Raw genomic sequence first — 16,237 nt, forward strand, 5'->3', positions numbered from 1 at the left:
AGTTCGAGTCCCGGGCCGGCAGGAATTGTGGGTGGGGGGAGTGCATGTACAGTTCTCTCTCCACCTTCAATACCACGGTGCCCTTGAGCAAGGCATCGAACCCCCAACTGCTCCCGGGGCGCCGCAGCATAAATGGCTGCCCACTGCTCCGGGTGTGTGTTCACAGTGTGTGTGTGTGTTCACTGCTCTGTGTGTGTGCATTTCGGATGGGTTAAATGCAGAGCAAAAATTCTGAGTATGGGTTACCATACTTGGCTGAATGTCACTTCACTTCACTTCACAAACAAGTTACACTGAGTGGAGCTGGCGACCGGTTCAAGATGGCGGCTCCACGGCTCGTTCGTGCCAATAGGCAGTAGCGTTCGATGGGGCGTCTACCTATATGATGTCTATGGTTTTACCCCCGTGACCTGGTGTGGTCGCAACAGCGGAAGTCTGACTCCGCCCCAGTCTGGTTCCTCCGCTGTGATTGGCGGAGAGGCGAGCGGAGGCGGAGCGGACTGTTGCGCGCTGTGTCCAGTATCTAGGCGGGACAAATGGTCAGACTGATCAAATAAACTTTTTTACTCGCTAGGAAACAGCTACATAAAACTTATCCTCCGCTATGCATCAAAAGCGGTTTTGTTTTTTCTTTCGGTTACTTTAATACGACTTTAAATTATTAAGTGCTAATTTACAGAAGCGTTGGATCCGGTAACGTTATTATTAGAGACCTGGAACTGTATAAGTAACATTAGATACCAACCTGTATAGTATTTACTACGGATTTATGGGATGTCGAGTAGTATGTGAAAGTGGTAACGTTATACTTCTCTTTTTGGGTGAGTAGCATTTATATTTTATCTTGTTTTCATAGTTTTGCACTATGTAGACTGGGCAGAGGTGTAATGTTATGTGGCTGGCTGTAAGCTTGCGGGCTAAATTAGCTGGTGTCGGGCTCGTTTTGTCTTAACATATCCACTTTAGTTTATAGACAGATTATATTTGTCCCTATAATATAATAGGTACGTTAATTTAATTCAATATCATACATTTAGGACACAAGCCAGACTGGCGGCTCTTGGTAGGTTTGAACCCGCGCTAACTGTGAAACCGATAGTTTAGTAGCCAACATGCCTACAGTCTTGATCGTAGTTCGTAACGTTACGTATATTTATATAATTAGTTCCTGGGCGATAATTATGCACTTTATACTAAATAAACGTATTATACAGCACGTAAGCGGCTGAGTTATTAGCTACGTCACCTCTGCTGGTAACGTTATACTGGTAGTTTTAAAAACAGTTTACATAGATTGTTTGAGTTATCCAAGGCGTACGAGCATCGGGCAGCTAAACAAATTCTCTTAAATTGTATTAAAGTTAATAACTTCCGGATTAAATCTTTTGCAATCGGCGAGATTCCGCGCCAAGATTTCAAAAGTGTGGAGGCGCGCGGGACGAGTAAAGTCCCGCCTCTCCGCGCCACACTTATTGGCTGCTGTCAGTTGGGGGCGTGTTTTCGTACGAGTTCTCCGTGACCATTCGATGGAACGCTTGTCAGTTATTGCTAAGCGCAAAAAACAAAACACAAATTTTAAATCATAATAATTTTTAATATATGTACATTGATTGACATCTGTTAAGTTTAAAAAATCAATTTTAGCTCGGCAAGAAATTACTGAACGTTATACCCGGACTAGTATTCAAAATGTTGTCTCCAAGAATGTATAATGCTGTAAAGAAACGGTAGGACTTCTTTATGAAATGTAAATAATATTAAGTGAACGTTGATTATTTTAAGCGTCGAATCGTGTGTTCTTTTCTTTAGGTGGAAAATGTCCAGTACATTATCAGAAGGTCAAAAGCTAACCAGGACACCTTTAAGAAGTCCGTTCAGGGAAAGATCAGAAAATGACAAGGTCAGTTATAAATATTGTGGCTTCAAAATCACAAAAGAGTGATTTGAGGAATCTATAAAGTTAACTTGCCATACACTAGAGAAAAGACGCCCAAACAAGGGCCTCCAGGACAAAGTTGGTCTGTGTTGACCTTTGATTTGTCTTGTCATATATCACAAGAGAAGGAAATAATAGGAAGAAATTAATAAACCTCTGAACCATATCATCATTAGTAATTTATCTTTCTGCGTTAACATTTTAAATGTTCGCATTGAAATATAAAGAATTGAAATGTCTTGATATAATATAGTTGGATATAATAGAACAATTACTTTGGCTTTTGGCCAGATTTGTAGTAAAAGGTTTAGGAAACTGCTTTAGAAGCATTTCTTGAAAAACAGCATGATCGTGATCAATAAGACCTAATGTTTCTTTTCTATCAAATAGGGGCATGTTTTTGTGGAGCCACAAACACCACTAAAAAACTTGAGTAAGGCTTCAGAAGCTGCATTACTGGAGAGCCATAAGAACATGGGGCCCCTCACTACACCTACTAAGGGCCTCGAGGCACCATCAAGCGATCCCTGGACACCAACCTCCAACCTGAAGATGCTCATCAGTGCGGCCAGTCCTGAGATTCGCAACCGCGAGAAAGAGCGAGCCGTAGACTGCGGCGAATCAGAAAACTCCCAGGTATCAATAGAGGTATGTATGCATCTCCCACTATTTGTAGATTTACTGTCGGTATTGGCAAAAAAAAAATTTATATATATGTGTGTGTTTTTTCTATTGTTGTGCCACGCAGGAGCCTGAACAAGGGGAAGAAGTAGAAAAGCTCCAGACAAGCCGTAAAGACAAAAGCCTGGGTTTGCTGTGTTACAAATTTCTCGCAAGGTACCCGAACTACCCCAATCCTGCGTTAAACAACGACATCAGCCTTGACGATGTGGCGACAGAGCTAAGTAAGTTGCTCAATGGTCAAACAACACTACTTATTTCTGTTACCAAATGATGTGTTTCATAAATCCTGATCGCTTCCATTCTCACTAACCTCTCAGATGTGGAGCGGCGTCGCATCTACGACATCATGAATGTTCTCGAGAGCCTAAACATGGTCAGCCGACTGGCTAAGAACCGCTACACGTGGCATGGCCGAGTGAAACTTGCACAGACACTCGCCATGCTGAAACGGGCTGGCAAAGAGAACCGCTACGACCAGCTGATGCAGCAGATCCGTCATAGAAGCCTAGAGCGAGAAGAGAGAGAGTTTGACTCGGATGGAGAGGAGAAGGAGAATGAAGAAACATCAGGTTTTGATATTGATGGAGCAGAGCTTTCGGGAGCAGATCCTAAAGCAGGTAACATAATGTACGACCATCTGCTTAAGGCAATACTGTATTATTTTATGTATGCCTAATAGAAGGACGTTAGGTTTCATTTATCATTAAATGTGTCGAGCGATCATTTCATATTTGTAAAACAAGAAATTCTCATGAAAAAATTTACTCACTACATGTGCATAAACAAAAATTTGTTCTTAATTTCATTCTAATGTTATAGAGTTTTCATTCAAGTCTGGGGGGAAAACATTCTTGAAAGAGAAAAACATGCTTTTTTGTTAATTTCAGTAACTTTGAAATATAACTGCAGTGAATGTCAGATGATAAAAAACTTGAAAATGTATTTTTATGCAGAGAAACCTCGCAGGTCATTCTGTATAATACAGCCTCTCTTATTGATCCCTGAATATCATGAAATATTCATGTATGAAAGTTAATCCTAACAGTAGTATATGTGATTTTTTTCATACATGTGATTTCAGTTTGTTCCTGTGTTATTTATTTTTGTAAATGTAGAATACATTTTAGTACAAAAGTTGTTGGTGAATCATGATCTGTTCAGGAAATATTTGTACGCAGATTTGAGACCCATTGTTTTTATCTGCAGCTTCGGCCAGCAGTCGTAAAGACAAATCTCTGAGAGTGATGAGTCAGAAGTTCGTCATGTTGTTCCTGGTGTCCAGCCCTCCTGTGGTCAGTCTCGAAATAGCTGCCAAGATCCTCATCGGTGAAGATCACGTTGTGGATCAGGACAAAAACAAGTTTAAAAGTGAGTGCTGCTGTTCTCATCGTGCATATAAAAAGCACTGTGAATCATTATTAAAGTGGATGGCACAGATGTTTTCCATTTCAGCGGACAGATAGGAATCTTGCAAAAAGTGCATTATCAAGTGTACTCATCCAGTAAAACCTGCTTAAAAAAACAAACAAAACAAAAAATCTATTTTTTTAATGCTTGAGTCTAAAACTTGTCTGTATTTTAACTGTCTGCTCAGTGAAGGTGGAATTAATTATCTTTTCTATGCTCTCTTTTTTGTTGGCAGCTAAGATCCGCAGACTTTATGACATTGCAAATGTTTTAAGCAGCCTAGAGCTGATAAAGAAAGTGCATGTGACCGAGGATAGAGGAAGAAAGCCTGCTTTCAAGTGGACTGGGCCAGAAGACTTACCATCTCCAAAGGGTAAGTCTAGCATATTTCACAGGAAATTGCTCATAATCCTATATATCATGTTTATTTTAAGATGTGTGTGTATGCTCACTTCTTATATCATGTGTTATTATTCCTTCTGTTTGTTTTATAGATCTGGGGACCTCACCTTCGACAGCAGCATCACGGCCTCTGGAGTCCCGTTCCTCTGTTGACAACTGTGCCAAAAATCTCTTCTCCTCACCCGGAACAAAGCGAGGTTTTACTCGACATCATTCCTTAGTAAAGCTGGTCAAGAGCATACAAGATGACCGCAGAAAAATCAACTCTGCTCCTTCTAGTCCAGTTAAAATGACAGGTGAGCCATAATTGTTTATTCATCATAAGAAAGCAACCAACTAATGATCTTGTTTTCTGTGGGGGTTTTCTACTTTAAAGGGATATTCCACCCCAAAATGAACATTTTGTCATTAATCACTTTCCCCTCATGTCATTCCAAACCCAAAGCTTTGTTCGTCTTCGGAACACAATTTAAGATATTTTGGATGAAAACCGGGAGGCTTGTGACTGTCCCATTGACTGCCAAGTAAACAACAGTGTCAAGGTCCAGAAAAGTGTGAAAAACATCGTCAGAATAGTCCATCTGCCATCAGTAGTCTATCCGTAACGTTATGAAGCGACGAGTCTCTATTTTTGTTTTATTCGCATAAAAGAACTATTCTCGTTGCTCCATAAAGTAATGGTTGAATCACTGATGGCAGATGGACTATTCTGATGATGCTTTTCATGCTTTAGGATAGTCGTTATTAATAGTACCAGCTTCACTTCTGTCTTCCAGCTTGAGATTGCCTTTTTGAAATCTGACCACACACAAACAAAATGATCTTTGGGGCCCTTTGTGTTGCTTGCAATTTAAAGCCTGACATAGAATATGTGAAGTCCAAGACTGGAGTAATTGCTGAAAATTCTTTGCCATCACAGGAATAAATTATACTTTAAGAAACATATTAAAATACAAAGCAGTTATTTGAAATTGTGATTGAAATTGTAATATTTCTGTTTTTACTGTACGTTTGATAAAATAAATGCTTTGAAATTAATTTAGCAGATTGAGATTTATTTGAACTTTTGAACGCAAATTTAGCAAAAAATACTACTAAAACTAATTTTCCATTTTATTTTATAGGTGAATCTGCAAACAGTGAATTCTACACAAACAAAATGGCTCACCTGGCTGCTATCTGCAAAAAGCAACTAGATGAACAATCAACGTAAGTAAACTTTTTGTGTTCCTTTGAACAAAAAAAGAGAATGAACCACTCATTTTGGATATAACACCTATGATTTGTCTTCCAGGGGCCATCGGGTTCAGTCTAAGAATGAGGTGACAGATGTTCTGAATGGAAGCACTTCACAAGTATCTGAACTACCTGAATCCACGTCTGCTAGCAATCATCAGTCTCATGGGCCTTTGCGAATGCAAATCCCAGTTCTTCCCGCAGGGGCGATTCCTTACCTTTCTACCAAGTGCTCCCCGATCATCCCAGTTCTTATACCCCAGCAGCAGGCAGGCGGGACATATGCTGTTTACATGCAACCCACTTCTCTCAGACCACAGCCCACTAGCCTAGCAGTCCGTTCAATGACATTTGAGAGCCCAGGAAATGCAAACACAAAGACATCACCAGCTGCCACAGCAAGCAGTAACCAAACCAACCAACCATCATCACATGGTAAAGAGCCGACAAGTCCCTCAACCCTTAAACGAGCATGTGGAGAAAAGAGCTTAGCAGGAAGTCCATCTAAACTGCAGCGGATTGAGCCAAAGGTGAGGTTATGTGAAGAATATAGGGCATGGTAAATTATAGATTATATAGGTTAAAAAAAAATCTGAACCAATATTTATTTGTTATATTTAATAACTTATACAAAATTTTGTTTTAGATGATTGCATTTTTTTTTTACATTTAATTAAATGTGCAAATAAATAAAACATGCATTCAGCTAAAACATTCAGGTTAGTTTTGCATAAACAATTTTACATTTTAAATATTTGCTAATATTTGTTTAACATATTTGATTGTCATATTTATATTTTATAATCCAAACAATTCAATGAATTACCATATCTATGAAACTCATTTGAAAAACTATATATATATATATATATATATATGTATTAAAATGTTTAGTAAAAGTGTGTAGGTAAATATAATAAGAAGAAAAAGAACAGTTATTACAGACATATTAAACTAAATATATCTATATTAAATGTTTGAACTGGCATTTTAAGTCTGAATTGTCTTAAATGAATTGCTCAGTATCTGCAGTTTATGTGCTTACAGTACATGGAGTAACAGTTTTAACCCTCTGGTGTGTTTCCTTTAAAGAGTGATTCACCAAAGCTGTGTGAGATTCTGCAAGCTCGTCTCAAGGCCCATAGAGGCTCTTTTGCCTCCAGCCGGCCTTCCCCAAGAGCCCTGCACCTGGAGTTCCCCAAACCCTCTGAGAGCCAGCCTGCCTCACTAATCACCAGCACAGCGCCTCTGGAGCACAGTGTGGAGACCTTCCTGGAGGAGAAGGAGAAGGAGAAGGTTCAGACCTCAGACAGTGAGGCCGGACTGACGCCTGTCAGACCACCACTATCACAGGCCCAAAAGCTCAGCGTTCAGGACATGGTCCTGCCATCTGGACCCATACATGCAGAGGTAGAAATACTATTTACTACACTTCATATGTGCAGGAATACTACACATGTGCACCTTGTCTGTCTGATCCTCAATATTCCTCATGTTGGAATGATTCAAATTGTTTTTAGGTGTTTTATTTAATTGTTTCACACGAGTTTCAGCCTTAACTCTAACTTCTATTTTTGCGTCAGACTTTGATCCCCGCAGGTTTTTTGATTCCGATCTCCCAGCAGTCTATCGTGAACTTCAGAGATCCACAATACTCCACTGGAGAAAGCTCCAGAGCCTCCACACCAACATACAACGTCTATCACACCCCAACTGCAGGTATGCCAATACCCAGGGTTATACCAAAAATCTGTATATTTACTATGGATGAAGGATGCATGAATGCTTTTTTTCTATGCTATAATGCTATACTTTCTAAATATATTCATTTGATCAAATATTGATTTTAGGTAGAGTAAAATTTAGTTGTTAGATTTGATTTGTGTGTAAATTGTGTTAGTTTTGGGGTGCATTTTCAACTGAAAACTTAACTTTTTATGCATTGTTGCTGTTCATTAGATGTTAACACGTATTAGAAAATGGTGCTTCATAGTGCAAGTTTTTTTAAATGATAACATTATTGTGTCTGCATAAACTACAAAAATGCTAATTAGTGAAATATGCCAATTCCTGAGCACTGTTCATGTGTTAATAGGGAAAAACAGTTAAACATGCATGTAACGAATTGAACAATCACTGATGTATCTGTTCTTTCCAGGTTCCAGACATCCTCTTCCTCAAGAAGTCACCCCCACCCGGCTCCCTCTCCACCGGATACCGTCCCTCTCTCCCTTCCCTTCTCAAGGGCATCGCATCCACAGCCCCAGTCCTGCCATTCTCAACTTCACCCTACAGAACCTGGGCCTTATCCCTGGCACCAGCACACCAAGCTCCACTCCTGAGCAGACCAGCACACTTCCATCTCCCCACCCGGGGCTCCCTCCACAGAGCATGATCTTTGTAAAACCCATCTCACCTGCTCAAGCTCTGCAGCCGGCCTCCATAAACGGGCAGCCCGTCACCCTCATCAGCATACCACAGGTACAGCCACGGCAGCTATGAAAAAATATGGAAAAAAGTAAAGCATAAGGGACAATATACAGTCAGCAATCCACTTTTGTAAAAAAAATTATAATGATAATCTGGTTTTACATAGTGTAAGTGAAATTATAAGACATTATTATGTTTTTTTTACCATAATAACTAATGTTATAATTTTTGTAAATAAAATAGTATAATCTTCAATCGACAAAATAGTTTTTAGGAAACCTGGAATAGAAAAAGTCAAATAAAATATTTTTTGTCTTCAAATTCTTAAAAACACCAGTCTTGTTAAATAACAAAAAATCAAGGATTTTTATAAATAAATAACTAAAAAAAATGTATTATGTGTGTAGTATATGCCCATTCAAGTCACATTAAAGCTAGTTTTCCTAATTACTTGAAAACGAAACTTTTGTTTGACCTACACTACCGTTCAAATGTTCGGTGTCGATATGATTTTTTATTTTTATTATTATTATTTTTTATGTCACAAGTGACATTTATAATGTTACAAAAGATTTCTGTTTTGACTGAAGGCTGTTCTTTTCTTTTATTTTTTTTTATTAATCAAAGTATCCTGAAAAACATTAAAGGGTTAGTTCACATAAAAATGAAAATTAGCCCATAAATTATTCACCCTCAAGTCATTCTAGGTGTATATAACTTTCTGCTTTCAGACGAATCCAGTCGGAGTTATGTAAAAACTGTCTTTGATCTTTCAAGCTGTTTAAAGCGTCCATCCATAAAAAATAGTGTCATTAAAGTGATTGAATATGGATATTTTTCTTACAAAAACGCATCGATTTGCTAAAGGAGAGGCCTTTGTTCACCACCTGGAGCCATGTGAGACACTTTTTTTATGGATGGGTGCTTTTTATTTAACTTCTTTTGGACTGATGCATTTGGATTTAATGGCTGAGTGCCATTAAACAGCTTGAAAGATCAAAGACCGTTTTTAATATAAATCCGACTGGATTCATCTGAAAGACGAAAGTTATATACACCTAGAATGACTTGAGGGTGAGTAATTTATGGGCTAATTTTCATTTTTGGGTGAGCTAACACTTTTAGCAGCAACCTTCATAATAATTAGAAACATTTTTGAGTAGAAAATTGGCTTATTAAAGTGATTTCTGAAGGATCATGTGACACTGAAGACTGGAGGAATGATGCTGAAAATTCAGCTTTGTATCACAGGAATAAACTACATTTGAAAATATATTAAAATAAAGAAATAGTTACAAAAATTTTTAATATTTCACAATATTACTGTTTTTACTGGATGTCTGATCAAATAAATGCAGCTTTGGTGAGCATAAGACTCTAAATATAAAATCTTGCACACTCCACACTTTTGTACAATAGTGTAATTTTCATTTTTCTGGGAGGCTCCCTGGGTTTGTGTGACTAGTCCTTTGTTATTTAAAACAGTAATTTGCATATTTACTCTCTATCTCCTGCAGCCTTTAGTAACCACACCTAAAGGGGCCTGTCAACACCTCCAGCAGAGTTTCTTCCACACGCCCGTCTCCTTCTCTACTGTGACCAACACCACGGCTCCCAGAAACATCTACATCCCTCAGAGAAAGCTCGATGTGAGTCCGGAGGACAGCTAAGACCTTCACACCTGCAGTCCTCACGCTGCTAAAAACCACTGTTCTGTTTGAGCCATTGTGTGTGCTTGTTATTTGTCTTTGAGTGTTTTTTTATGTTTTCCTCTTTTTATATCGTTACTTTACTGTAGGATCTGCATTAACTTCACATTAGTCTGTGGTGCTTGATGCTTTTTCCTGCTGAGGCTCTTGAGGAAAGCCATTCGGCAAACATGGTGCTATGTTATTGACCAAGACAGTTGAGGCTTTATTTGCAAAATAAAGGGTTTTCTTTAAATATGCTGTAAATTTAGGGTTAAAAAAAGGAAGAATGAGCAAAAACTGTCAAATGTTGTATGAAATGTCAACAGGAAATCTAATTTCAGGGATTGTAGGAATTGGCAAATTGATTGTATGATTAGTATTTTTATTTTGAGTGGCATCGCCTTAAAGTGTTTAAGTACCACAGTATATTACATTGCTATAACTTGGCATTGTGTTATGATGTATTAATATGGGAGAATGTTAGATTAAGGGTGTTATTAAGTATTGTAGATGTATTTTATGTTAATGAAATCTAGTAATATTACTATCAGCACATCATTTATTTGAACTGCCTTTACAATCTGATTTATATGTAATAAAGAAAAATGAATGTGCTCCCCTGTTGTCTTTATTTAATTGTTGGAGAAATGTTTAGAGGAAATGCCTTTCACTATTTTATTGCTGAAATTTCTTTATGAATGTCTTCAAGTAATGATTCATATTAGTGAATTAGTATATTTCATTGAATCCAAAGTTCTTAAAGCTCCTTGCTTTTTCGTATTTAAACACTTGTGATTATTAAAAATTCTATTAACTTTAATGCACTGATTAATTTACAGTGTAGTTAAAGGTAAATACAGCAAACATGTCATCAAAGTCTGTAAAACGGTGTCTATTTACACTAAGTGCAAAGAATCCGCCTTTGTGCGAACTTGTTTTCTTTCACATTTCAAACCACATCAGAAAAGCATTTATTTTCAATAAAAATAAAGGAACTAATCAAAAAGTTGAAAATAAAGTATCAGGTAGGTGTAGAGAGGGCTTTATTGTTCTAATAAGGTGGCATCCATTTAATAATTTGAAAGAAAAATTACTCCAATTATTGAAGAATACTGCACCTTACGTTAAGTTCAGTTTACACTATAAGGTCAAGGGATAGTTTATACATCACCATCGAGGACAACTCTACTCCTGGAAATCCAACTGCCTGCAGATTTCAGATCTAATCCTGCTTCTACACAGCTGGCTAATGTTTAGCCAATCTTGGAAAATGAATGTGAGAGTCACCAGCTGCGTTAGATGCGTGTTGGCGCTAAACTGTTCAGTGAGGTGGCTTTTCTAGATTTATTTGTCGTTATATAACAATGAAACTAAAGATACGACCCCGGCAGGACTCGAACCTGCAATCTTCTGATCCGAAGTCAGACGCCTTATCCATTAGGCCACGAGGCCGATTGATGTAGTGTCGGGGTTTATTCAGTCCAGTCAATCAGTGCAATATTTTCAGTGAATGGCGAATTAAAGCCTGTAGGTCCTGGGACTTCCTCACATGTCTATTATTGCTATTGAAGACTTGGAATATTGCGCATTATATGTCAAAAAGCATATCCGTATTTTGGCTAATAATGCCATTCATATTCCACTGAATAAAAAAAAAAAGAAAGAAAGAAAAAAGACAATTGAATTAGGTTAAATTAAATTACAGAGAAATAATTATAAACAGTCAGACTATGTCCAATATGCTGCATCAGATACAGAGTAACGTTAGTTATAGAAATTATGTCTGTAAAGCGCAGACTGTTATTTTGAACAATCATCCAAAGCATAAAATAACTGTAATTAGGCAGAGAAACGGTTAACGATTAAAAGCCAGTTGTTAAATTGAGTTGAGCATTCAAGCCTTTAAAGCGCTGAACAAATGTTGCAGAGCTTGTAGAATATCTGAGCTTAGGACTGGAGGAGGCCTCTGCATTGCATCTGTGTTTTGTCAGCAGTTAATTTAGGAGGATGGATTAGTTTGAAATGTCAGCACGGCCTCCTGGTCCTCTTGAAATTATGTGTTTGTGTGTGTGTGTGTGTGTGTGTGTGGATGCCCAGTATATAAAGACCCGCCAAAGAGGGTCAGAAATGGACATCATCAGGACCCTGAGCCGGACAAGAGGTGAAAGCATCATTTCCAGAAAAAAGATTTCTTATATAACCTGTGTAAGTAGAATTTAAACATTTGCATTTTTTATGTTTACTCGTGGCTTCAACATTTGTGCTGTAATGTAATCATAAATATTTAACATAAAAAGAATATTCATTGGGTATGAGATCTATTGTAAAAAATAGATTTAGAAGAATTTGTCAGGTTTTATTTGAGTAATAATGATAGGGTAACTCTTATGACTTTCATCAACAAATATGAAATTACACCATATAATAATTCATTATAAATAAATAAAAAACTGGTAGCAATAATAATACATTCAGTTAGATCATGTAACAAATATATTTACATTTGAATGTACATTAAATGAGTATCTGTTACATATAAGCCCTGTTAATGACTTTTTAATGAAAGTTAATGTTATTGTCTGTTACGTGAAAGAGTTATTAATGAATATTGTTTCAATAGTCATGACATTACTAAACCTTACCTTCATACAAAGTAGAATATGTCAATATGAGATTAATAAAGATACACTCCCATTCAAAAGTATGGGCTTTTGTTATTTGAAAGAAACGACTATCATTCAAAAAAGGAAGCTTTCTATTCATCAAAGGATTATGAAAAACTCTATCATGGTCAAACTTTCCACAGAAATATTAAGCAGCACAATTGATTTCAAACGTTTCTTGAGCAGAAAATCATCATATTAGAATGATTTCTGAAGGATCATGTGACACTGAAGACTGGAGAAATGATGCTGAAAATTCAGCTTTGCCATCACAGGAATAAATATACGTATATTCACATAGAAAACAGTTATATTAAATTGTAATAATATTTCACAATATTCATGTTTTTACTGCATCAAATAAATGCATACTTGGTGAACATAAGAGAATTCTTTCAAAAACATTAAAAACCCAAATGAATGTAATGTAAATATTAGACACGGATTTAACAGAATTGTAGTCACACAACAGAGCAGTCATTTCTTGTAAGCTAGCAGTGGCACGAATAAAAGACCTATTTCTGGACCGTTATCATTGCATTCCACACAAGTGAGGTGATATTGTGCTGCTCACAGAGATGACATAGAAAGAGACTATTACTTTGAGATAGGATACATCTATTTTTATATTTGACCAGTCACGTACCACATAAATGAAGCTTTTGTCATTGTTTAACAAATGGTAAAGATTAGCTTAATGTTTTTAACATTCATTCTTTCTAGTTGTTGGGAGTTTTGCATTGATAGTCTCTTTTTCCATCTTTGTGAATGTCAGAGCCTTTGTCAGAGCTGAAGATGCCTAACTGGGGAGGAGGAGCCAAGTGTGGGGCCTGTGAGAAGACGGTTTACCATGCTGAGGAGATCCAGTGCAATAGCCGGAGCTTCCACAAAACCTGCTTCATCTGCAGTACGTCCACAAAGAATTAGTAAACTGAATGGTACCTTACCCTGAAAGATCAAATTCGGACAGTTTAAGATTTTCCTCGTGGGTTAGAAATATTTTAAGATGACATCACCAGACATGTCTTTCAGGTAACCAGGTACCAAATAATAAAAATAAGAGCTGTATGAATAGAGCAGTTTTAGCTGCCAAAAAAACCCCTTCATTACCAAGGAAACCCAGTGGGATGAAGAAATGGAAAATGTCAAATCAAACTAAAATAAAACAAACAAATAAAAATAAGTTAATCAAACTTACAAACACATGCATCCTTTGGCCCTTGGGACCATTAGTATGTTTGCCAAGCATATGTACCTTTAAGTTAACTACCAAATGTTTTGTTCAATAGCATCAGTATTTTTAGGATGGAGTAATAATATCACTATTTAATTTGTGTTAATATTTTGAATTAGATTTTATTTTTGTATTTTCTGTTTTCATTTTGAGTTCGTTTTTTTTTTTTTTGCAATTTTGTCATTGCTATTTGTGTGTGTGTGTGAGTTTTGTGTTTCCCCCAAATTATGTCTCTTGTTTTAGTACTTTAATGTAAATTAGAAATTAATTTTTTCCGATTTATTTCAAGTAAAGACGCAGCATTAACTCATAAAGGCCTGAGTTAGCCAGAAAGTGTGGTGAAAGTCTGAGACTGGTTACAAAAACACCCCTGCATGTCGCCACCATTTCCATCTGCTGTAGATGCTTTGGTCTCTCAGAGCCTCTTGTTCATCCAGCCCAAAATTAGACACATAGGCAAGCTCCCATGAGCCTCTTGAGCTGTCCTGGCTGAAAGTGCAGCAGCTGACGAATGCAGACAGGAGATGACAGCCTTATGGAGGAGCTGCGAGATCACGCTCCCTCTGTCTCTCGCAAAAGCTTCAACAAGAGATTTTATGTTGCAAGACAATAATAATGTTTCACAATATTACTGTTTTCACTGCATTTTTATCAAAAAATGCAGCCTTGCACCAAAGATACTACTTTTAAAATCAAATGTTTGAATTGTGTGTATTTATGATTTTACGTGTCTTTACAGTCGTATTTTAAAACAGTTGTTTTTCTGTTCTCTAGTGGCTTGTCGTAAAGGTTTGGACAGCACTACAGTTGCAGCACACGAGTCTGAAATTTACTGCAAATCCTGCTACGGCAAGAAATATGGTCCAAAGGGTTATGGATACGGCCAGGGTGCTGGAGCGTTGAGTTCTGACCCCGTCAATAATGAAGAACTTCAGCCTCAAGAGTATGTCATGGAAATATCTTTAAAATATATTGTTAAAGGAACAGTTCACCTAAAAATGTCAATTTGCTGAAAATCTGCTCACCCTCAGACCATCCGAGTTGTAGATGAGTTTGTTTCTTCATCAGAACAAATTTGGAGAAATCAGAAAGGTGTTTTAACTTAATTTTTTTGTCAGTAATACATAATAGCGTGATTAGAACTACTCCTTTTGCTTTTGTTTGATCTGTGCAGATTTCTCTCATGAGTAAGATGAGATGAAAAAAAGCAATATCATGTATAGAGGACTTGTGATTTGGCTAGAAACAATGGTTTAAAGTAAAATAGCCTAGATGATGGATTTCTGTCTTACAAACGTTGTGTGGATTCTTGTGAAGATTGATCAGCAGTTTGGACTGAGGTGTTCTGACGGCACCCATTCACTGCAGAGGATCCTTTGGCGATCCAATGATTTAATTCTAAATTTTTGAACTTTAATTTAATTTGAGCAAGTTTTTATTTTTGTGTGAACAATTCCTTTAAAGATAAGAGTACCACTTTAATAATTAGCATTTAGAAGAAGAGTTAGTGTTTTTTTTTTGTGATTCTTATGCTTTTGATTTTATGTTAAGGTCCAAAGTTCCCCGTCCTGCATCTGCTAACTCAAACCCAAAGTTTGCACAGAAGTTTGGATGCACAGATCGCTGTCCTCGCTGCTCTAAAGCCGTTTATGCAGCAGAGAAAGTCATGGGCGCTGGAAAGGTAAAACTACAGCTAAAATTAAAACAAGAAGCTGACTTGGAGTTTTATAAACATTTCACTCTGATAGAATATGACATATATGAATATTAAACCATTCAAACAGAAACATAAGCATATTTTGAGAATGTGTTCCCTTCTCAGCACTTCTGCAATATGCTGCTGTCACAGGTCAGCGCTGTGTAAAGCACATTTCACCGTAGTAATTTATCAGACTGTGACTGGTTCTGATCCAACAGCCCTGGCACAAAACCTGCTTCCGATGTTTATTGTGTGGGAAGAGCCTGGAATCCACCACGGTGACGGATAAAGATGGAGAGCTCTATTGTAAAGGTACAATCCATCAAATGAGACCACACTATATCTGCCAGCTCAATCTCATTAATATCACTTACCCAATCCATAGATACTCTGTTTTGAGTTTACTTCTCACAACTGTGCAACGAGTTCCCACAATTCTGAGGGGGAAAAAAAGGAAAAAAGTGCCATTATAATTATTTTGTTCCATGGAAGAAATGGCCTGGGATGGTATTATAGGGTACCAGCTAAAAGGTACAACTTTGTACTTTATTTACCTCTAGATGGTATCACCCCAGTGACCGTCTTTTATCATACCTTTTATCCTAAGAGTAATTTAATAATAGCCATGACATACTTTATATTTCAGAACTGAGATTTGACAATAGATTTCTTTTTTGTTTGTTTTTTCAGTTTGCTATGCCAAAAACTTTGGTCCAAAGGGGCGTGGCCTGGGGAACCTGGGTGTGGTTGAGGAGAATGATTGACAAGTTTAGTCCAACACAATCCAGCACTTTCTCACTGCACCCAGCATCGGTTAAGGCCAGAAGCGATACGTATGGCGCTACTGGGCATGTG

At 37.3% G+C, this 16,237-nt stretch overlaps 2 protein-coding genes and 1 non-coding gene across 4 annotated transcripts; 2 read left to right on the top strand and 1 right to left on the bottom strand.

Moving 5' to 3' along the window:
- Positions 1-518: 518 nt before the first annotated feature.
- LOC132117320 (transcription factor E2F8-like) lies at positions 519-10,400 on the top strand. Of its 2 annotated transcripts, none has more exons than XM_059526551.1 (14): positions 519-821; positions 1,810-1,900; positions 2,327-2,584; positions 2,685-2,841; positions 2,938-3,237; positions 3,827-3,988; positions 4,263-4,400; positions 4,522-4,725; positions 5,554-5,638; positions 5,724-6,195; positions 6,758-7,075; positions 7,249-7,384; positions 7,824-8,146; positions 9,613-10,400. In XM_059526551.1, exons 2-14 carry the CDS (start codon positions 1,817-1,819, stop codon positions 9,763-9,765), a joined length of 2,790 nt encoding a protein of 929 aa, XP_059382534.1. In that variant the 5' UTR covers positions 519-821; positions 1,810-1,816; the 3' UTR covers positions 9,766-10,400. The 2 variants fall into 2 exon arrangements, with proteins under 2 accessions (XP_059382534.1, XP_059382525.1); XM_059526542.1 differs by lacking the exon at positions 519-821 and adding an exon at positions 1,589-1,727.
- Positions 10,401-11,165: 765 nt separating this feature from the next.
- Positions 11,166-11,238, bottom strand: trnar-ucg (transfer RNA arginine (anticodon UCG)). The gene has a single exon. It is a non-coding gene; the product is annotated as a tRNA-Arg (tRNA).
- Positions 11,239-11,869: 631 nt separating this feature from the next.
- On the top strand, positions 11,870-16,195 carry LOC132113828 (cysteine and glycine-rich protein 3-like). Its single transcript, XM_059521848.1, has 6 exons — positions 11,870-11,991; positions 13,225-13,356; positions 14,458-14,626; positions 15,235-15,364; positions 15,601-15,694; positions 16,073-16,195. Exons 2-6 carry the CDS (start codon positions 13,245-13,247, stop codon positions 16,144-16,146), a joined length of 579 nt encoding a protein of 192 aa, XP_059377831.1. The 5' UTR covers positions 11,870-11,991; positions 13,225-13,244; the 3' UTR covers positions 16,147-16,195.
- Positions 16,196-16,237: the final 42 nt, after the last annotated feature.

Source organism: Carassius carassius, chromosome 3 (assembly GCF_963082965.1).
Source record: "Carassius carassius chromosome 3, fCarCar2.1, whole genome shotgun sequence".
Lineage (NCBI taxonomy): Eukaryota > Metazoa > Chordata > Actinopteri > Cypriniformes > Cyprinidae > Carassius > Carassius carassius.

Bases quoted from the DNA above. Each gene is read 5' to 3' on its own strand.
- LOC132117320 (XM_059526542.1), top strand. From the start codon at position 1,690: ATGTTGTCTCCAAGAATGTATAATGCTGTAAAGAAACG. The intron at 3,238-3,826 runs GTAACATAATGT...TTTTATCTGCAG, and splicing joins GGGAGCAGATCCTAAAGCAG to CTTCGGCCAGCAGTCGTAAA. The intron at 4,401-4,521 runs GTAAGTCTAGCA...TTTGTTTTATAG, and splicing joins AGACTTACCATCTCCAAAGG to ATCTGGGGACCTCACCTTCG.
- LOC132113828 (XM_059521848.1), top strand. From the start codon at position 13,245: ATGCCTAACTGGGGAGGAGGAGCCAAGTGTGGGGCCTGTGAGAAGACG. The intron at 14,627-15,234 runs GTATGTCATGGA...TTTTATGTTAAG, and splicing joins GAAGAACTTCAGCCTCAAGA to GTCCAAAGTTCCCCGTCCTG. The intron at 15,365-15,600 runs GTAAAACTACAG...CTGATCCAACAG, and splicing joins AAGTCATGGGCGCTGGAAAG to CCCTGGCACAAAACCTGCTT.